Raw genomic sequence first — 23,739 nt, 5'->3', positions numbered from 1 at the left:
TTAAGCGAATGAGAAAACTCAACAGAAAGAGAAATCTGAGGCACAGAGCGATTGTGTGGTTGTGTGTGTGATTTTAAAAACTGGAAGGAAAAAAAATACTCAGCAGTAACAATCGTAAATGATTTGACACATCTTTCAAAAGTCACTGTGGGATAAGACAGAGACGGTGGAGAGAAAAAAAAATCTTAATGTGCAAAAACTCACTTTTGATACAAATCTTGACACCTTTATTACTTGCACTGTTCCCATTTCGGTCCTTATTCAGAGGCACATCTATGAGGGTTCAAATAGCGCAGAGAGCAAGCACAGGAGAGCGGCAACAAAAGCAAGTGAAATGAAATATTTTACATTATCACCGGGGTTCCCCCCTTCGTCTGAAGTCTTCTGCTCTACCTTCTTTCAGAGGCTCTGCACAACTACAGAATGTGCTCCCCCGAGACTGTGTGCACACATGTAAATGTGCACACGCACGCCCCAGCACGTGCACACACACAGCAAAACCAAAGAAGAAACAAAATACGGAAAAGGGGAGAAGAAACAAGATTTAGGATGTCTTTGAGTGTGTTTTACTGCGACATTATTCTGTTTTGCGTCCCTCCTCCGTGGCAGGGAACAGGGAGACTGGAGCAACAATCAGAGTGTGATGTGACATTTTGGTGAGGCCTTTATCCTGCACGACTCCTGCTAATATGCAAGCTCACCTAAGTAGGGCTTTAAAACCAAGTTTAATTCTTTGAAGACCAAAGCATTCCAATTTTTTCCAACAGACCAGTTCACAGCTAGCCCTGGACTGCCAGTGGGGTAGCCCAAATTCCTAAATCTATCATCTGGAAACACACAAAAGCCCCCTCCGTCAGATATTTCCTTTCAAAGCCAGACAAAAAAAAAAAAAAAAAAAGACAAAAAAGAAGAGAGTGCAAAAGCTCAGAGTAGAAATGTCTACCTCCATGCCCCCCACCCTCCCCCCATGCCTTTTTCTTCCTCTTTGGCACACCGGGGGGAAAAAAAAAGAAAAGACGGTTATAAATAACCTCAGGTACGGCGCTACTATTTTTCTAAACGAAGAGCAAAATAACCCCCACGCTCACACTCACCACTCTTGTTCTCAAAACTGAAAGAGTGGGCCTCCATTGAAGGATTTCAAAAAAATAGGGGCAATTTTAATCATCTCTCCATTCAATCTCAGTTGGATAAATCATATCTGAGAGATTTGCATAAATACAAACCATCAAAGTCTTTTCATCTTCAAAGAGGTTTTCAAGACCCAATAGGCTTTGTACTGTAATCATCTGAGGTCACAACCCTGTGGGAGCAAGGTTGCTATGGCAACATAAAAACTAACGCTGGGGGCTTAGCATAATATCCCCCCCCCCTCCTTCACAAACACAGGAAGGGGTGCGGGGGTCCGAGAGGGAGTGTGAAAAGAGGGTGTAGATAAACCTATTTCTGTGACAGAGGAAACTAGATAGATATGGCCTGTTGTGGGGAAACCTATCTGATATTACACACGGAGATTACCACCAAAACGCTGCGCCATGCAAACCCTAACAAGGCTGAGTGGACTGTTTGGTTTCCACCAAAGGGAAACAAATGACAGCTCCACGCAGAACCGCTGACTGAAAAGCCTCCGAGCCTCTCTGATTACATGTTTCTGTCCTTCTGCTGTATTCTCCTCTTCAGCTATTATACACTTTGAGGGTCTGATTTACACTGCATACAAGAGGTACTACAGTCCTTGTTCACTGGTACTCGGATGGGTGCAGCAGCCATTAGCTATCAATGGCTCTCAAAACTAGGACCTGTTTAAAATGTTATTCCAAAAAAAAGGAAAAAAGAAGAAACGTTAAAAGAAGAAATAACACCTCTTCTCTTCTTTCAAAGCCACGCTGCAAACAAGGCCTCTGATAATTTCGCCACCCAATCATGAAAAGAGAAGGAGGGGGAGATAGAGCTAGAGAAAGGAGGCTATAGTGGGACAAGTTTCAATTAATTTTCTTCAAAAGGGGGCCAGATTAAATGTTTCCGGCCAGCTGAAGTGTTCATTTCACAGAGGGGAAGCGGAGAAAGGGATGAGGGGAGGGGACAGGAGGAGGAGCAGAGGAGGAGGAGCGGGACAGGGTGCGATTCTTTTGGTCCCAGTGCACACCAAATAGTGTGGTGGGCAAAGAATGCACACGGCTCCGAAATCTTTGTGAGAATTGTATTCAAACAAAGGAGGGAGTTACGCCTGTTACAGCCCAATAAGGCCTGTCAGTCACACAAGGGCCGGAGGAGAGGAGAAAGACAGAGGAAAAGATTTCCACACAAAGAGAAACAAGCAAGTCCATCTTTTAGCGACAAATCAGTCTGGAGGTTCCTGAGCTAATATCAATAAAAAGGGAGGCAAATAAACAAGTGAGGGGATTTACTGCGCTGCCTTACAAGAGTGGAGAAAATCAGACACTTGTTTACAACACAAGGAACACGAATGCGCACACAGACGCACGAGAAAAGTACAAAGCGGCGAGAGAGTGAGAAAGTTGGGAGGGATGGGATGAAGATAAGACTCAGGTCCTCATCGAGCGCCACTAAGTTCACTTTGTCTAAGGGTACATATGCACCAACTGATGCAAAAATCATACTGGCAAATAAATCAAATGCTTAAAACAAGCAAGCTACCTACAGGCTTTTCTCTTAAGGGATACAGTACCAACATAAAGGGCTGACTTCATTCAAGTTTTTTGCATTAATATTAAAAAAAACCACCACATAACATAAACAGGCAGTTATCCACAACTTAAAGCTTTCTAAGTGTTGGCTGAGTCACAGCATAACAACACCAGTGGATTTTTTTTAAAGTAAAGAAAAAAAAAAGACTTTCTTGAGTGAAGAAAAGCAGCCAAGGGAGAAAGGAGCTAGGGGAGAGAATTAGTGAACACCTGTCAGCAATTATACTTGCAAGAAAGAAAGGGCAGCAGGAAATAGACATGTTATAATTAAAGCCACTAGTTAAAAACTTCCTGCTCCTTCCCTCAGACCAAGTATGAGCATAAATGTGTGCGTGCGTGCATGTATGTAATAACACAGAGGCAAAAAGACAAAAAAAAAGCAGACTAGACATACACCTTTCACTACAGATTACCTCTCCTTTAAACATATCGCAACGTGTCGCGCTTGTTTAAGCAACTGTAACTGTTCTGAATACGTGTGGCTTGATATAGTAGAGACAAAAAATGTTACTTTAAAAGCTATATCCCCCACTTTGCATTGCTTGCTTGGGGTACTCGATGCAAAGTGACAGCAAGAAAAGCATTTAGACGTAGTTCGAGCACCGTGTCTTTTATATGAAAATGAAGGTCAGTAAATGATGTCGATGCAAACAGTATGTAGACTGGGAGTAAATCTTGTTTACCCTGGCATGTGACTGGAGCTGATCATACAGGTCTGCATTAATGATGTCAATGTCTGCTGACTTTTTAGGGCTTGACTTCTAAACATCTGTTTTCCTGGTCTTGGCCATCTTGGTTTATTTTCCTGGTAGTGGCCCTACCTCTCCTTTATGGAAAGCAGAGGTAGGGCCAATACCAGGAAAACATCTAACACTATTGCTTCAGATTAGATTTATCAAATCAGTTTAGCGACCTTTTTCAGAGAATCAACGTTTTTAATATCTGGCTTCAGTTTTTGATAGCCTAACCACAACTGCACTGCCTTTTTTTTGCAAGTTTGCACATGTGTAAACATTTGCAACATGCTATATTTAAAGGTGTGTAGGAATAAGAGAAAGTAATGAATCTGAGGCATTCTGGTTTGGCTATGGGGTATTACATTTGATTAAATCAGTTCTTAGGCACAACAGGACACTGTTCACAGCAGTCCTCCGTGAGTTCACCAGAGGCAGAAGGCACCATTGCGCTGTTACAGAAAGTTATCAGGCTTCTGAAGTTAAACCGAAGAAATGTCATCTGTTTCTTGAGCAGCAGCCAAGAAAAACACTCCGTCTGTCCCTGACAGGGATCGATTCCCTCTTTTACTTGGAAACGGGAAAGCTTGTTATGACTGCTTTGAAGATTCCCGAGGTTTCTTCTTACTTCATGAGTTTGTGCAAGAGCACCAGTGCTTTTTAAAAGACTGTCAGAGTTCAAAGAAAGAAATGCAATGGGAACTTTAAGTGCAGCTATTTTTTTGCTGTTGTTTTTTTATTTATTTACGTTTTCATACATTTTTTATAGGCTCAGAAAAAAACTCAACCTATTTTGATTTTGAAAAACGACAGTTATTTAAACATGACGATGATGATTTTTCACTCACCCATTGTACCTCCTGTGTGTCCTCCACTTTGGGCAACATGATGGCACGAGGGAGAACCTTGGCCTTCAAAATTACCTCCAGGTCAGCCTCAGCCAAGCCACTAGACACCGAGTTAACTCTCACACACTTTTCTGTACGGCCCAGGTCCAATTCCGCTAACATCCTCGGAATAGTTTCTCTGGCTTCTGTCTGTGAAAGAAACCATGATTTTAATATGCAGCATATAGTTGTTTTAAAATAAACAATGAAAGTGTGTGACGTTGTTAGATTTAAAAATCTGCATGTTGAAAGCACGTACAGTTAGATTTCATCATTGCTATAGTAGTTATCAACTAAAACAAAATGCTTAAAAAGGACAAAAAACTCTCTGGTGCTGAAAACTACTTACTTTGATTCTACATGTACCAAAATGCATATTTTTAAAATTTGCAAAATCATTGGAAAAGTTCAGTTTTCATCAAGGAAACATCACTACAAAAGTGAATTTGGACACTGAGATGAGCATGAAAATAAACCTTGCATTATGAATACAAACTGTGTGATCAAAATGAGCAGCCGACAAAGCACACAAATCCGAAATGAATGACCTCAAAATGAAACATTAAACGTGCATTAAAACACAAAACTAGAATAACATAACATACATCTGCACTCTTTTTTCCTCTGTAGTGCATCTATATCCAGTTTGTCAGAACAGAAGCTGCACACTCAGCTTTGTTCTCTCAACGTAGGCATTGTAGGATCTGAGCAGGAAGAGAGATGAGGAGGATGGAAAATCAAAGAGAAGCCTACACTCCCTACTTCTATCGGTAACACAGTAGCACACACTGCAATATTCAAACCAGATGCTGGCTACAGGAACGGAGAGAAAGATGGATGGAATGGGGAGAGAAGCCAGACTAGGGAGAGGAGAGAGGCTCAGTGGGAGAAATGTGGTCTGAGTTAAGCAGCATGAGGAAACGGTGGCTTAGGAGTTGTCAGCTCAGATCAGAGGCTGGAGCCTTTGAGTGCTTGTGTATAAATGTGTGTGTGCGTGTGTGTGTTTGGGAATTCTCATATTGGGATTTTTCTCCTGATTCAAAGACTACCACTAACAAAATGTTAAGAAATGTACACTCAACCTGACGCTAATTGCTGGGTGAACCACAAAAATGTTCCAATAACTCGTGAAATAAATTTCAAGTAATTCAAATATTGCACCGAAAAATGGTGGCACATGTGGCACGATGCCATGTGATGGAACTCCCTGGATCACGCAGAGCATATAGTAGCGCATCTAAACAGGGTGATAATCAGCAGACAACAACTAAGTGTGTGCATAAAAGAGAACATATAGACAGACATAACATATTGAGCCCACATATCACAAGCGCTTGTAAAAACTCAAGCGGACAAGAGTCAACCTTGGTTCAGTTGTATGAGTTTAGGGGGTACTCTCAAGGGTCACAAGGACTAAACCAGTCCTAGCTCTGATCTCCTGGAATGCAGAACTGTATCTGATATTGTAAACACCCTCCCAGTATCAATAAAATGCGGTATCAGAGTACATATCAAAGATTTGCTCGGATTTAATAGGGTTCATGAACAGGCTGAGCTGCTGTGTGTCATCTTTGTCTCCTTTTTGCCTCACTGAAAGAGACAAGAGGGATTGTCACACCATATGATGAGAGCACTGTGATCTTTGACTCTTACTCAAATTTTGCTCTCTCCTCCTTTCTCAATGCCGCTCTCATAAGCCAACACAGACCCGCAACTCGATTGCAGTAACTTGAAACGGATGGAGGCGATTTACGCAGCCATAACTCAGTATTCATAAACCTGCTACTTGGTGGATAAAATTCTGTCTGTCCCTGCGTAGTTCATGGTGACTACAGAAAATTGATCTGTGAGAACTGCTGGCTGTTTTATGTGCCAGGAGTCACATTGATCCCTGACCAAATTAAATAAATAGATACCCAGAAACGATCAAAAAGCGTGCTTATAATGTTCTCAGATCAGAGACAGGAAAGCTCCCAACGTCTTTCTCAAGGCTCAACCTGATATACTGGCGGCCTGCGTGTATAAAACTCTTTTTATGTAAGCAGAAATCACTCATGAAAAGGACAGACGCCTCATCTTTTCTTCTCTTTTCCAAAGCCACGGCAGCAGAAGTGGTCAAGGAGACGGGCTGGGGTCTCACTTGAAAAACTCTTACAATTAATTTTCATCTTAAGAATGCTTAAAGATGGAAAACATAGAACACTATAACAGTGAGTTATTTTGTACTAGAAAATTTTAATTTTAAAGAAGTGATTATTCTGCTGGTTACCTAGAGGCACTCGGGCCTGTGGTGCCTCTGCATGTCCTTGTCAGAGTCACGGGAGGGCTGGAGGTGGCCAGCCTGATGCAGGCTAACACAAAGAGATAGACAACCACTCGCACTGACATTCACACCTATGGCCAATTTAACCACTAAGTGCATTTCTTTGGACCGTGGAAGGAAGCCAGAGTACACGGAAGGAGAGAACCACTCGAACACTGGGAGAACATGCAAACTCCACACTGAAAGGCCAAAGTGTTGCCTTTTACGAACATAACGATAAGATATCTTAGTGAAAGATGACAGGAATTGTTTGTCACACCGAAGGCTTTCTTGTCCTTGAGTTATGGAAAGTTAGTTTGCAGAGGCTTGACAGACATTATTTGCACATAATTGCCTTGCTTTTCAAAATATCAGCATCTCTCTGTTTTTGTTACCCACTAAACTTTTTTTGTGTTTTCATTATAAAATAGGAAGCTGCAAGGCAGGTGCGGTCAGTTTGAGTTGTTTTGTGATCTGAAACAGAAAATGACATTCTCAGAGCCTGTTTAAGCACCTTTATTTAGTGCTCAGCATCTTTCATGAGTCGATTGTAAGCACACGATCTAGACATCTCAACACATGATCTTAAGACTAAGTTCAAGCACAGAACATTTTTATAAATGAGGCCCCAGGTCACTATTCACTATCCTTACTTTTATCTTCTTTTCCGCCTAAAGTGAGAGAAAGATTATTCTGCCAGACACCTTGACCCCTATGGGCTCCGCTACTCCGAGCTTGAATAAAGCCCTTTGAAAAGAAGATATTTTACATTAATGGACAGCCATCCAACAAGTTGCTTCAAAGCTCCCTCCCCAATCACCTGGTGTCCTACGGAGAGCTCGCCCCAACGTCAGCGCCATCTCCTCTTTGATTCCCTCCATCATCCTCATCATTAGAGGCTGACACACAGGCAGGCAAGCTTGCAAGCAGTCACCCAGGCAGGCAGGGCCGTCGAACGCATAGATGCACATGAGAAGCTTTTCAAGTGCAGAGAGGCTGACCTTCCAGGAGAGCGAGGGCAGCTTCTTAACACACAGCCTGAGCTCTGACACTCAGAATCCTACAGAGTGCTGTATATATGTGACACAGCATGGCTACCGCCTTGTAGACACCACATCAGACTACAGCATCCAAACTGGTATATGTGCAGTCCACAGCAGGACCAACTTCCTCTTCAGCATCAGATCATGGACTTCCAGCCCTTCTGCCATGCTGCTTGAAACAAGGAACGTCAAACACCCCCTCTGGATAGTCTATACATGTATACACACTTCATTCAGCTTGTTTTTTTCAGTAGAGGCATGATTATGGTTAATATACAGAGGATATATGACTTTTTTTTTTTAAAGGGCATAATTCGGGCTAGACTCATTTTTTCTGGTAATATTTTCTCATACAATATTGTAATGGCAAATAGCAAAAACACTAAGATGTCATAAATTAGCATTATTTACAACATTAAAAAGTCAATGTCATTCTAAAAAAAAAATGCTCACAGCTGTGCGCCTGCATTCACAAGAACAGCTTATATGTTCATCCCACTTTTATCATTTACATTGTGCCTTCAAACAGTAGAGTGCTGTATCTTTAGCCTGAAAGTGGATATAGGGTTTCATGTCTAAAGAGTGGAAGATCATGAGTCACAATGCATGTAGTTGTTTTTCCTTTTTAAAATTTTTTTTTAATGCCTTTTAAGATGGGGTGTTTTGCACCCTGCTGTGTAACTCGTGATGCCATTTACAATGAGCTGTAGACTCTCGCAGGTGAAGGCTGCCAGCCTCAAGTGTAACTGTACGCACTTGTTCATCTGCCTTTGTTAGTGTGTGCCAGATTGTGTGTGCGTGTGTGTGTGTGTGTTTGTAGGCTTCAAGTTATCATGGATGCGTTTTGACAAGTGACATGCTGCACTCTATAAAGTGGGAGTGAGATGACTGACTAATTCAGGCTACGCAGATAACTGAGACGTAGCAGAAGGAGATTCAGGCCTTCACTCTGTCAGTCGGAGGCGCTCTGTGTTATCTGTTACACTGTCAGTGCAGACAACAAGACATAACTAGCAGGAAAGAGGAGGAGAAATTTATAAATCATGAAACCTGCCTGTCATTGATGGTCAAAGCTGACAGCATGAGGCAAAAAACAGCTAGTTGTTACACACTTTAATTAGCCATGAAAAGAGCTCATTAAAAATCTTTGGTTACAGTTCATTACAAACTGAAATTCATGATACCATATCAATCCATGAAAAAAAATACAGTATGTACGGCTTCTGTAAAATAAGAAAACTTCAGACTCCACCAATCTCCTCCAAACTAGTGCCAAACTAGTGATCTTTTGAATACTGCTGGTTTTCTATCATTTCATATTTGTAGTCTTTTAAAAATCTTTATTTGAAATCAACGTCAAATCTTTATTTGTAACCCCCTGATAGCTTTTGGGCCTCTTAAACCAAAGCAGGGTTCTCTGGTCTAATCGTTTACAATTTAAGGAAAAAAATGCTTCTGTCTTGATTTGATACCTCAAAACACATTTTTCTGAGTTTATGGCCAATACAAATCAGCATCCATGAGGTGTGCCAAAACAACCCTAATATATGACTCTGTATTAGGGTTGTATTAGGGCCCTATTACATGACTCTGTAATAGGGACCTATTGAGGACCACTCAACAGGTCAGAGTTGTTTTCAGGGTTGAGGGTGGCTATACAATATATTTATTTTTGTCTTGGATTGATGCAACATTCTGACTATTCTCTGATCAATACCATAGGCCAAACCAATGAGTTTAGTAATTTTACACAAGACAAGCAGTAGGACAGAAACTTCTGAAAAGCGTGGGCAGCTCCTCAATAAGTCACAAATGTAGTTCCATTTCATACATCCAAGACGCATTTTGTCTGTATTTCCTGGAATGCTGTCATGTTGAGTTGGGAGGCTGCCAAATTCATGGTGATCACAACAACTTCAGTGCCTGTTGCAACTACAGAAGAACCCAGCTCATTCAAAGACCTTCCTCCTAAACCAGCATCTTTTTCTGACAAAAACTCTCAGCAATGCCGGCAGTTCTTTGAGAGCTTTGGATCAATGTCTGTGGAATTAACAACATGTATAAACAAATAAAACCCACTATAGTTTGATTACTGCTCTATAATATCAGAATTGTGTGCGTGTGTGTGTTTGTGTTTAGTTCTATTGGTATGTGTCCTTTCTATCTAAAAAACATTGACTGGAGGTTTGTCCTGTGCAGTGTGGACTAAGGATTATCTGCGGTACAGGAACAGAAATATGAGGGGTGACTGAAGGAAACACAATGATATACCTAAAAAGTATTTCTTTCTCCATGTTACAAAATATCCTTCACCATACATATATTTATATAATATTCACTGCATTTACAAGCTTTTTGAGTGATGCTTTTTGTCTTCTCACTATCCGCCCACCAATGAAGTCTGACCATTTTACTGCTTATCAGCTGATTTAAAGACTACAGACTTAAACCTCTCATCCATGGATTCATTACATCCAGACTCAATTTTGACATTATCATATTCATGGTATATCATCCAAAATCCTCAGTAAGCCCCGGTCTTCCCGAACCTTTAATGAGTCCCTGTCACAATGCATTTGATTCAAATTTATTATAATCACTCAAACTCCACCCTAAAGCACCTCCTACCTCACCAGTCTTCACAACCACACCCTTTACTACAGACTGCACCCCTTAAAACCACCCACTTATACAGAACCAAGCAATATACCTGGGACTTCTCCAATGGTGCCCTCACCTGCTGAAGCACTCTCCCAAAGTGCATTTAAAAGCAAAGCAAGAAGGTTTCGGGTTTGAATCCCCTTGCCAGTAGGGCCTTTATATGTGCAGTTTGCATGTTCTCCTGGTACTTGTGCGGCTTCTTTCTTTCCAGCTACTCTCGTTTCCTCCCACAGTCCAACGACATGCAGGTTAGGTTCATTAGTGTCTCCCTTGGTCTAAATTGACCATAGATGTGAATGTGAGTGTGAATGACTGTATTTCTTCCCATGTTTCTCCCTCTCACACCTCTGAATTGGATAAGAAGTTTAAAAAACATGGAATGGACGCATAGACAGTTAAAATTAGAGATATCAGAAAAAAACAAGGTAAGAAAATGTGGAAGGTATATTAAATGCATGAAGGTGAAATTTGTGTGCTGTACAGATGCTCTGAACATTACCGCAGAACTGTAATTAATTTCCTGCTGAGATTCAACCATGAATCAGACTTAAACACAATCATTTTAGGTTTCTGTTTTAAAGTAGGCACTCTTGAAGGCTGCACTATATAGTTACTGACCAAGTGAGCACAATCCCAATTAAAACATGTTAATTTACCTTCATGCTACTTATGTACAGGTTCACTAAAGCTCATTTGCAGTGTAACTACAGCTCAGTTCAATGAAACAAAGAAAACTCCAACAATCGTATCACCCTCTATGAGAAAGCAATTTGGAGACAGTGGGAAGGAAAAACTCCCTTTTAACAGGAAGAAACCTCCGGCAGAAATTGGATTGGGGAGGGATGGCCTTCTGCCATGACCGATTGGGAGTGAGGGGAGGAAGACAGGACAAAGACATGCTGTGGAAGAGAACCAGAGATTAACAATAACTAATGATTAAATGCAGAGTGTTGTATAAACACAGTGAGTGAAAAAGGTGAATGAAGAAGAAGCACATCATGGGAAGCTCCCAACAACCTATTGCAGCTTAACTTAAGGGAGAATTCAGGGTCACCTGATCAAGCTTCAGCTATATGCTTTGTCAAAAAGCAAAGTTTTAAGCCTAATCCTAAAAGTAGAGAGGGTGTCTGTCTCCCAAATCCAAACTGGGAGCTGCTTCCACAGATGAGGGGCCTGAAAGCTGAAGGCTCTGCCTCCCATTCTACTTTTAAATATCCTAGAAAAAACGAGTAAGCCCGCAGTCTGAGAGCGAAGTGCTCTATTGTGTTGATATGGTACTATAAGGTCTTCAGAAAAAGATCAGGCCTAAATATTCAAGACCTCGTATATGATGACAAAGATTGTAAATTCGATTCTGGATTTAACAGGGAGCCAAAGAAGAGAAGCCAGTAAAGGACAAATATGCTCTCTTTTTCTACTGGATTTTCATTTACCTCTACTACAATTTAGTATCTGCCCCAAAATTGATGAAACAATTAAAGAACAAATAAGCAAAAAGAAAAAAAAAGAAAACAAGAACTGGTGAACTATATATTTTTTAAAAATAAGACATACATTTAAGAAGTGCAAAAAATGTTAATTATAAGTTAAACATACCAAACCAGCTCATCAAATAGAAACTTAATGCTTAATGACACTTTTTTAAGTGGGGGTTAAAAAACGACCAGACATATTGAACTTATATTGCCATTTTTTCACTGTTATATATACAAATGTTAAGTTCAAGTGATTATGATTTAGAGCAAGAAACCTTTTCACAGGTTTTGGTGTATGTTATTTATAGCACTAAGTAGTAATTCAAGTTCTTGTTCCCTTAATGCCCACCAATACTTAAACACAATATTAAATTTTACATTTAAATCTCTTGTGAAATAAGAGCTAAAGTATATTCCCATCTCATCCTCCCATCTGCTCCATTCCCTCTCTTCCTCCCATTCTTTAATGTTTTCATCGCCTTGTACTCCTCTCCATCAACACTACTCATACTGGGTTACTTTCTAAGCACTGGGTGGGTTGCGCAAGCCACGTAGCACAGAGTGGTGCAGGCCAGTGAAAACACAAGAGTGTAACAGGATAACGAGAGGCAGAGAGGACCTCTCTGTTCTCCATCTCGGCATTTTCCACTGCTTTGCTCAGGTTCATTCCTCGCGCTCAGTCCACTGAAGCTATAGCACAAATGAGTTTCAAAACACAACCAAAGGGGCCAAAAAAAGCTGTAAATAGCAAGTGTACAAAAAAAAAAAAACAGACACACAAAAACACTGCTGCTAAAAAAAATTAATAAATGTTAAAAAAAATCAACAAATACATCAACATTTCGTCGCAAAGGATGCTAATCACAGGACTGTCATCCCTCCCCTGTGCACCCTGACCACTTGGTTTCTCTACCCATGGTACTCTCAACAAACAGACCAATTGATTCCTGACAAATGACACTTAAAACACGCATGCACTCTAAACAGTAAGGTTTGGACTGGATGATATTTCTCGTATGGCCAGGACAGGGTCTACTTTCTGGCGGAGTGCATTACATCTCAGTTGTGAGTTTTGGCAGACAGACTGGGAGTTTCTCTGGAGTCTCTGGGGTGTTCTGAGGTGTACAGCACATGCACAAGCACACGTACAAGGATGTAAATACATGTGCAGTCCCATCCTGTATAATACACACTAAATAGAAATGTTTAGCATTGATAATTGTACCGGCTACCATTATTCCCCAGGAGCACTTTCTGTCAAGAGTTTATTCATTTGAATCCACTTAAACAGGGAGCGGGCCTTTGAGTGTCCTCTGAAACAACACAGTGAGCAGTGAACTGAGGTCATGTATCAGTTGACAGTTGGCTGCATAATTTATGTTAAGTTGCAATTCTCTAGTGTCAGACACAGTTCATGCATAGACCATAGCTCATGCATTGACTGACAACGAGATAAAGTTAATATATACTATACTATACTATACTATAATGATGACATCCACTCCACAATGTGTCATTCAACTGCTACCATTGAAAGCACCAAGACCAGTGGATATTAGTGTTACTGTAAAAATAGAATTACAGAGAAAAGACAAAGGGAGAGAAAAGGTCTGGCTTAGCACTATGCATTATGAATTAGATGCTGTCATGTACACTTAACCATCACTTCCTAAGTCACTAAGTAAAGCACAAAGTAAAGTAAATGTAAAGTGCTGTAAATATAATTTGATTACTCATTTTGAGAATGTGAAATATGGTCAATTTGATCGAAAAATCATATCTTCTTAGACTACAGGGGGCGCATGACAACTGTATTATTATCCACTTACATATAACTGCCCTCCAACAAACAAGACTTTTGTCAAGTTTTTTAATGTTTATTTTTGTCGTAAATATGTCACATTCAATATTCTGTTCATGCGTTAATGCTTTAGTTTGCCTTGCATTTTATTCTATGGACGCCTGAAGACTTTCTGCATCATGTATAACATGAAAATGCAAAAATCATTTGATAGTAATTTTGTATTTTTGCATCTTCTGTAAGAGGAAGCGTATTTATTATATATAAATGAGATTTAATAATGCAAAACCACAGGTACAGTGTATGGCTGTAATCACAACCTTCTATTCATTTAATCTTACAGTCTATTACTGACTGATTTCTGTCCATATTGGCCCTTTAAACACTGCTTCGGGCTCTGATTACTGTGTTTATTCACCGACTTTCTATTTAGTTGTATATACTACCTATACTTTAAAGTGAATTACCTCCTTTCAAGCCCTAACAACTGTTCCTGGTTCAGTAACATACTGAAATGAATGCAGGACACTGATGTACAGTGGGATACCAACTGTAACAATCTGTGTATGTGTTTATCTGTGTGTACTTGTGTGCGAATGTCCGTATGTGACTACACGTACACACTCATGCATGTGTGCATGTTTGTATTCTGCTGGTCTTGTGTGCATTTACAGGCGCGTGCGGGTGTGTGAGAGGTGCTCCCCGTTGTGCCGGCCGCGCCACTATGCCATCTGGAGAGGAAATCGAGTGTGAAGTACAGTATAGTTTGGGACCAAGCTCCGTGGCAGCGGCTCAGCAGTTAGTTCATTAGTTCCAAACTTCCAGGGATTAGGAGAGAATCTCTGCGGCAGGGAGGCAGGGGGGAGTCATGGAGGATGGAGGGACCCATGTGGGGAAAAGAGAGGCAGAAAGAGAAACACCAGGAGGAATACTGGACCAAAGGGCACCAAGAGACGGAGACAGAACATTGGGGGAGAGAGACATAAACAATCTTAACCCTGCGGACCCTGGAGAGGGGAGACGAGCGAGAGGGGGGGACGGTAAAGAACAAGACGGCGAGGGAATGAGGAGGAGAGAGGACAGGTGTAGCCGTCAGTTCCGCTCCGGGGTTTCAACCTGCCCTCCCTTTTCCTCCACCCCACTGATCATACAGATATGATGATATGTGTAAGAGTGTTAGAGCAGTCAGCCTTGTCTTCCCTCCCCTCTCACCACCTCCTTCTTTCCCCTCTGGGTCCGTGGCGACAGTTAGCAAGCTCTGGGTGGCTCCTACCCTTTACTCCCTTTCTTTTCTCCCTACCTCTTAAGCTGCCAGCATTACTGCCAAGATGGAGTGCAGACATTTTTAGAGTCAAAGTGGCAGGCAATTAAAGCCAGCGTTCCTGGATTTCAATTTAAAAGGGGAGGGGGCCAGAGTGACCTTCATCACGTACCTTTTTGTCATGAACATCCTTTCCTGTTTTAGGGTGAAGGTGAAAGATAATGAAAAGAATACATTAATGAACACATAATAGGAGTGTGGTGGTGTGCAGTAGCCTCATTTAAGGCCTACCCATGCATACTCAGTAACTGCACTCAACATTTCGCCATTGTTATATTCACCAAAACAGTGGTTCAGAATGGCATTTAGCAAGCTGGGTCATTGCTTTGCTCCCATTAGATATGCATTACGAGACTTTAGGACATTGTTGAGGCCTGGCATGCCTTGGCAAACCCACAGTGCAGACTGTGCAGTTGTCATGGTGAAGATAATCGTTTCTAGGCTATACGGTGTTGAAATTGTCAGCAGACACACACCCACATTGTAATAGCTAACTCTCATCCATTTATAGATCAGTTGGTCCCAACACAAAGCTCAAATTGAGTTAATAAAAGACAGGGTAAGGGTTATATTTTTGACAAGCAATTATGGGGTATGCTTCCAACGCTTCCTGCAAATTACCATTCAGTAGGTACACACAACTGTGTCAGTGCATTATTCAATCGAGCTTGGTATTTACTTGGGCAGTAAGATGCATGCGTGTCCAGCAACATCTGCATCTGATTTGCATAAAGTTACATTTACTCTGCAGATGCTTTTGGCAGAGCGACTTCCAACAAACACATCCAAACCTAAAACTAAGCAGAAGCCAAAACGCATCAAAAATTGGCTAAAATTTTAATGTAGGTACTTGAATAACCTTACTGTGAGCCACGAGCCGCAAGAAGAAGCACATAAAAACAGGAACACGTGGAAGAAAAAAGTAACAGGCAACGTTTTTTTGGCACTAAACGAAAAGTTCCTTTGAAGACATTTAATAATTTTTTTACTGTTGTGTTGGGTTTTCATTTCAATGAACTGTAAATAGTCTCTCAGCCAACCTGTGTGCGCACATTAAACAGTGTCCGCACAACGTCTGTCAAAAGAGCAGCATCAGTTCTCTTTCACTGACTCCAGGTGTGTTTATGTACAGAGCTGTCGGGTAATTCGTCTGTGTTTTAGCACCACCGAGAGCCTAATAAACAATTATTGGATTTATGCGTGCATAACTGAATAAAATAATCATAAAAGTATGCTTTTGGTGTAGGTATAACCATAAAGCATCAAATATGAGCCATTACACAGCCTCTGTAGGCAGCAGGCATCAATTAGAAGTGCATCATTAGAAGTGCATCTCCTCTGAAGCATGTAACACCTTTTGACAAGATTTTGCACCTCCTTTAACTAGTTGTTTAATTTCTCAAAAACAATAAATTTAAAAATTTGTATCAGCACCCGTTTCCTCACGTGTTTTGCTTCTCTCCACAAGAACTGCTGAAAATAATGCCAGACTTAAGACACAATATTTTGTCAGTCTGGCCTTGATGGTTTAAAGGGGTCAAAAAAAATCTCGATAAATATCCCCCCAGGCTATGTAATAAAAATAATTTGAAAAAGATTTATTTAAACACACAGTGAAAAGTAAAACAATTATTTCAGTCAACTCATTTCCACATAAAAATTTATAAATCCAAAACAAATGTTTGTGGTATTCCCAGAAACCCACACACACACACACACACACACACACACACACACACACACACACAAAGTACTGTTCATTGAAGAGGAAAAAATATCATCTTAAGGGAAGGTATAACTACACAACATCCCCCATGGATTTCCAATTGCCACAGTGGAGAAAGACGCCAAGAGTGTGGAAAGTGAAGAAAGGGTGCCAGTAGGGAAGGTGCATTTTGTTATTGAGTATATTACTAATTTTTATATTACACAGCATGACCTAGCAAACACATAATAGGCTACAAGACTTTTTGCACACTGTGCCGAAAGCCAACATGTCAAAAAGTGTCAAAAGCTCAAATCTGTTCTGACGCTATGTTCTGCTTTGCAGTGTAGTGCAGACATAGCTAGATCAGAGAAGGAGAAAGTAATGGGATTATTAGGCTGGTGGACAATACTATTTTCCAGAATTTAATGTATTGGTGTTTTTATGTGAATTACTCAGAGAAGTAGTAGTGGAAGCTAGAGTGGTATGCCTGCTGAGGGACATTACTCTGCAGTTTGAATAAATGGGTATATCCTGTAGCTATGTACATTTTCACTTTATTTGTAAAAGCACATACTGGGGCTATAGGCACAACCCAGCAGTAGCTAACACAGAGGAGACCTTTTGAAAATGAGAAAAACAAAATTCAGAATTTGCAATTGTTGGCTACAAATTCAGCCCCCCCAAAATGGTCATGTTTCAGGTGAAATGAATATGTTGGTGTAAAGAATATGCTGGAGCAAAACACTTCTGCTTAAACACAAGGAAGATGAGGGACATGGACCTATGACATGCTGACAGTGCAACAGTCCAGCATCTGAGTACTTCTCAAGCCTGAATGGCTCCTTCAGTGCTGCATTCCTCTCCACATTCCCCTTTATCACACAATAAAGACAGAAGCTCTTACATCCCACCAACACCATCGTAGGGTCACAGTTTTAGCTGTCAGTCACACAGGCCATCATCTTATTGTCTTTGTCTACTACAGGAACAGCCTCCAGCCATATCAATCATCTTTATTATCATGACTTAAAAACCTTTGTTAGTTAACTTTTGCCCGGGCCCCTTCTTTATCCCACTCTCCAATCACAATTTCATGGGCAGTCCAGCAGGGCCAATGAGGAGGTAGCGTGGGCAGGAGGAGAATGCTTTTAACCTGCTGCATCTGGTGCTTTCCCACTGCTAACCCAGTGGGACATGGTCACCTTGTTTTAAATGACTCTAATGTGGTTGAGGGGGGGAGTGCTGCCTTTATACTATCATAATGGGGTGAAATGTGCTTGTTATAAACATCTCACTTAGGTAGTTTTCCTTTGAGTGATTAAGACCAAGCACCTGTCTGATAGAGAGATATGGGAATTAAAATATATCCAGGATCACACAGCTATGGGAGTGTTTGTGGCTTCCCCACTGTCCTATTAATACAAAGCTGAATTTCATTTACAAGCATGCATCTTAGTACTTATGTACCTTTTTGCTGAGGGCTACTCCATCTTCACAGTCCAGCACAGCACAGTCGACATCCAGCGAGGCTAGTTTCTTCAATTTTCGCTCATCATTGCCAGGGCAGTAGAGAACTGCCCTGCGGGGTATGTAGTGCAGAGAGGAGCCTGCAGAGTGATAGTGATGACGCCATGCTTCAGCATACAACTGCCAGACTGCGGCCCGGAGCCACCCGCCCTTTCTGTCAACAACAACATACACATACATAAGGACATGGTGGCGTAAGGACATAAACATACATGCTTTGGTGCACAGAGTACATACACAGAAATGGCAGGCAGGTGTACTATGAATGCACTAATTCATGTCTCTGGTGCATATATTACTCATGAGCACACACAGTATCAATAAGTAGCTAAGGGCGATGAATAATTAAAGGTTGTTGCTGCATTCATAATATATGTACAGTGTTTATAACACTCATGGAGATCCAGTGAGGAGGACTCACTCAGACTTGAGTGAAAGTCTGGATGCATTTCATTTTGGGAGTTCTGTTTGCCCTTCAGCTTTTCATTGAAGTGAATGAGAGACGCTGACCTGTGCTTTGGCAGTCTTTGTGAGAACAAACTCACCCAAACACTGAGCCACTCATATGCTAATTATTGCCACGCTGCTGAATATCTAGGCACGGCAGAAAGTGAATGAGTATCAGAGTCACTGTTGTTTAGTGCTGAGTCACAGAAAAACTTTAACTTGTCTTAAAAGTGTGGATCTTTATTCCTACCATGAGCTCTGAAGGTAAAAATCAATTTTACATAACAATGTGTTCTGTTAGTCACATAATTCCCAAATGACTAAGTATACATAAAGATATTGCAATTTAAAATGAAACTGCAAGTATGCCATGTTACGAAGTCACAAATTGCATTGTAATATATGGAATATGAGCACTTTTATTCATCATGGCCTTCAGGTAAATTATATATTATACACAGCATTCACCCACACACAAAGTAAACTAAAGCATTCAAGAAAAAATACAGCAGTGTAAATACAGTTATGACGATGCATATGTTAAAATTAAATATATTATATTCACACTAATAGAAATCTGAAGTGATGTAATAGTTAATAGCCAGTATTTGGTAATTCACATTGATCTTATTTTGTTGTAGTCAATGAATATTCTAAATACAATTTTGACTGTGAAAATGATGAGTTGAGGGGAAAAAGCAGCACAACGAGGAAAGTTGTTACAGCTGTTGATGTTAATGGAGTGTGTGCTTCTTCTTTACTTTTTCTAAAGCTTTTTCTCAGGTCTAGAATCCTTTTGAGCCTGTGTTATCTGGCTAAATAATGGTCAGTGGTAGTAGTAAGTCAATTATAGATATTATAGTCAGCTAACATTTGGTATCAAGCCTAAAAAAATATATAAAAAAAAATAAGAAATTCCCCGATACCTGCTGACCCTTTGCTCAAAGAAGGTGGGGTCACTTCAGGTCTGGAACATTTTAACAACAATTGTGTTGTAATGACAGCAGAGAGTTCAAAACCCAGCTGAGCTCCAGAGAGACTGACGGTATATGGTCCAAACTGGAACCTGATCTGTGCTGACTGAATAGATATTTATTAAACCTTATGAGAAGCTTGGGAGAAAACTTCATGAAGCACAAATCCATGAGGATTTGAGCACTTCCTGAGTATTTCCCATTTTGCATTGATGAAAAAATTGTTGTTTCATGTTTTCGTACAGCAGAGTTCTCTCAGGGCACCGGATGTCCATTCTGTATATATAAATATTTATGTCTCTCATTAATATGGTTTGCCCTCTTGTGGAGATAATGTGATATTCAAATAAATCGATTCTGTGTGAATGAAAACCCAGAAGTACTTGTGTGCACACAGGCACAAAGCCTGGGAGTCACTATCAGTTCATTTCTCTGTTGAGAGAGAAGTTGTTTACACTGTTTTTAATTGTAGTTGCCAATGCTGTATTTATATCTGTCCGCATCATGGAAGCCTATGTCACTAAAAATTCCTCTTATAGCATGCCTGAGACACTGACAGCAGGAGCTACAAAAAAGACTTTAAAACAGAGTTCTAAAAACTACAATAGGACCTAGAATCTGCTGCAAAGACAGAAATAATGGGGTACTACCTTCATCAGATCCTACAACTATGGAAAAGTTCCTGAAAACACCTTTTAACATTGCTGTACTCTTTCTGGGTATCAGAAGTCTGAGGATCCTATTGGTAGATAGTGTCTTTCTTTGCCTGAGGAGGGCAAAAGAAAGAAAGAAAGCAAGTGAGGGGATATCCCTTCTGTAAAGAGGGGGCTGAGTTACTCTCTTTTCATGTCTCTCGCTCTCTAAAGGAGCTAAAGTGACTTCAATAGCCACTTAATCCTGTCAACTACGCTTCCACATGCCCTCCAGTCCCAATAAGGCCTAATCTACACTGAGATGTTGCAGTTGTAGCAGGCAGTTAAAACCAATTTAAAATGCTTCCAGCATTTTAGTGCTTCCAGGCATAGAGCCTGTTTACAAAAGGCTTGGGGACAAAGTTTGAAGGGAGAACTACGGCCAACCCCATGCAAATTATAGACCCGTTAAAATGGGTACAGCTCACAATACGTTTAGGAACTTAAATCTAAAGGATCAAAAACTGGTGAGAAAGAGATGAAAAACAGCAGCACTGAAACTAGAAAGAAAGACAGCGGGTCCGAGAATCCAGGCGGGTCTCAAAATGAAATTAGTCTATTCTGTGCACACTGCTCCGGGGAAACTGTTACAGCGCCATACTAAGTACCTACCTAGTGACCGATAAATCACCTTTTCATCGTCATCATGATGTGAACATGAGCAATATACACACTGAAAAAGACTGTGTGAAATGCAATGGATATGAAAAGTTCTTATATTTAAATGTGGCATGTACTGACACTCAGCATGGAGAAATGGCACCTTGCACAATAAAACCATATTTGAGGTCATTTTGCATTGCAACACTTGAGTGGCTGGCTTTGTAATGCCAAAATGTGGCTCTGGAGACATACGGAAGTGGGAACTGCCACAAAGCTGATTCTCACAGGATACAAAGTGCATAACTAATTTATTAGACCACCACCCAGAGTAAGGTTTATGACACAGCCGCCCTAAATTAACAATATTGGTAACTAACAAATGTTTGTGTTTATGTTTCTGTAATGTGTGGAACCCTGTTTACTTGTTTTTCATGACAAATTTGTTAAGCATTGTATTTTACCAACATGTTAATGACACAGTCATGATAATTACAGTCTAGAAACTTTAAATTCATTTAGTTTCAATCAAACTGAAAGTCAAGATCAAAGTTAGATGCAGTCTGACATAGAGAAAAATACTCTTTCTGAAATAATTTCTGAATTGGCTACTGTACTTTTTCATTACAGTGGATACCTTAGGCCACACATGTACCCGGTCCACAGTTCCTCCAGTGCAGAAGTGGACAGCATACACCTACAGGTGTTGTAGTTTATATGATTAAGAATAAGAAGGACCCCCAGATGCAAAGGAAAATCTACATGTGGAAGATAGTGACTAGTGCAGCTACATCCATAGCTCTGCCCTGACTCATTGATTAGACAGGGTATTTACGCTTCTGTTTAATTTTAATGTGCTCATAACTCTCCGTATGATTTATACACATGGAGTTTAAAAATAATATTTTCATAATGGGTGTTGTCTGAGTGTTCACAAACGTTGCACTTATAGCGATTCCATTATGAGATGTTCTTGATAAAATTTACCAAAAAGCTCCCCAATCTCCTTCCAGCCAGGTAAAAAACATTCTCTATCTTTACCCTAAATTCAAAATGTACCAAAATGATGGGAAGAAGAAAACACATGCAGAAGATCTGTAAAAGGTCATCATTGAAGAATACAACATCATCTGTAAAACATGGTGGAGCCAGTGCAATGGCATTAGCGTCTATAGCACAAGTGTCGGACTCCAGGCCTCGAGAGCCGGTGTCCTGCAGGTTTTAGATGTGTCCTTGATCCAACACAGCTGATTTAAATGTCTAAATTACCTCCTCAACATATCTTGAAGTTCTCCAGAAGCCTGTTAATGAACTAATCATTTGATTCAGGTGTGTTGACTCAGGGTGAGATCTAAAACCTGCAGGACACCGACCCTCGAGGCCTGGAGTTCGACACTCCTGGTCTATAGCTTCCAGTGGCATCAGGTCACCAGTGTTTATAGATGATGTAGAAGAAGACAGAAGCAGCAGGTAGATTCTGTCACATATAATGATAAACTTTCTGCTCAGTTACAACCAAAAAGTTCATTTTTCACATTGTAACTGGTCATTGATGGAAAATGGTAAACTTAATTAAATTTGCTGTTTTGGCATTGGGATTAAAGATGGTGAGTGTGGTTGTCTGCATTAAACATGCATTTAACTTGCATTAAAGTTTTCATGAAAACCTAAAGGAACTGCTTATATAGTCAAGCAACCACATCAGCGAATGAAGGAGAGCTCCGACAAATGGGAATCTGAGCATCCTAACGAAATACACACATAACTTCTAGATTTCTGTTTACATCATCCAACATCTGTTTGATATTTCTGCATTATTAGATCAATACATGATATATTTGCATTCTACATATTTAAAGAGTCCCTAGAGTGCTGTTTTCCCCTCTACTCCTTTTTTACTTTCTGTTTTTTTACATGAGGGGTTATGACAACTCAGGGCTATGTGACCATATAGCAGCTGTAAAGTGGTTGAGGCTTGGCTCATTGACTGTGTTTACTGGTCTTAGATCAGAGGTAGCGATATGTTAGTGGGTTATATGGTGCTGGGTGCGAGTGTTTCTTATTAGAGAGGCAGCAACAGACACAGGCCTGGTGGCACTAAAAGAGGTGGGGGTGGAGGGTAGAATGCAGTAAAAAGGGTGGTAAGCTCAGTGTCAGACTGTACATGGGTACAAACCCTGACTATGGTATACTATGCTTGGACCAGCCATCTAACAGTAACTTGTCAATTAGTATTTTACATGCAGATTTGTGTCTTTCGTCAACACCAGACAGTGTCTTGGACAAAGCTGTTCACAAGTACAGAACAACCAACTGATCTTCAATCCAAACAGACTAGCCTCTGATGATGTGACACTCACTGTCAGAATCTTTGTAGACTCCAACTACAATAAATCCACCTTGAACCACAAATCCTTGAACTACACATCTTATCTACCCCACTCTGACTACTGTACACGTTCACCATATTCATCTCCTTATCTCTGAAATCCCCTGTTATTTAATCCAGGCAGGTGCATCAATGTGTCTCTCAATCTCTCAAGGTAACAGGCATGTCACTAAGAAATGTCAAACTTTGTAAGGATTTCACACTTCCGCCGACTTGTTTAGACCGTTGAGTTGTTTGTGTTCTGTTTCAGATTATGCTTCTGGCGTTTGGGGGTCCTGTGAACACATGAAAGTTCACCACAGCTTTGGGTGGTATTGCATGTTTAAGTGACAAAGCCTGCTGCTGTGGGAATGATCACAGTTACTCAGAGAGAGAAGCAGTCAGGATATGGATACAAACATCTGCTGAGGTTGGGGAGAAGTGTAGACCCTACTGTCAAAGATGGCAATCTCAAGCTATACTACTAGTAG

General features: G+C 40.6%; 1 protein-coding gene across 1 annotated transcript in view; it reads right to left on the bottom strand.

The window, feature by feature from the left end:
* The window catches only part of clybl (citrate lyase beta like), a 63,816-nt gene that overhangs the window by 9,598 nt on the left and 30,479 nt on the right, over positions 1-23,739 (bottom strand). Inside the window, exons 2-3 of the mRNA XM_003451619.5 lie at positions 18,108-18,321; positions 4,291-4,479 (exon numbers count right to left, since the gene is read on the bottom strand). Coding sequence (XP_003451667.1) covers positions 4,291-4,479; positions 18,108-18,321 — 403 coding nt within the window. The remainder of the gene's footprint in view (positions 1-4,290; positions 4,480-18,107; positions 18,322-23,739) is intronic.

This window comes from Oreochromis niloticus, linkage group LG16 (assembly GCF_001858045.2).
Source record: "Oreochromis niloticus isolate F11D_XX linkage group LG16, O_niloticus_UMD_NMBU, whole genome shotgun sequence".
Classification (NCBI taxonomy): Eukaryota; Metazoa; Chordata; class Actinopteri; order Cichliformes; family Cichlidae; genus Oreochromis; species Oreochromis niloticus.
This window is presented reverse-complemented; position numbering and strand designations above follow the sequence as displayed.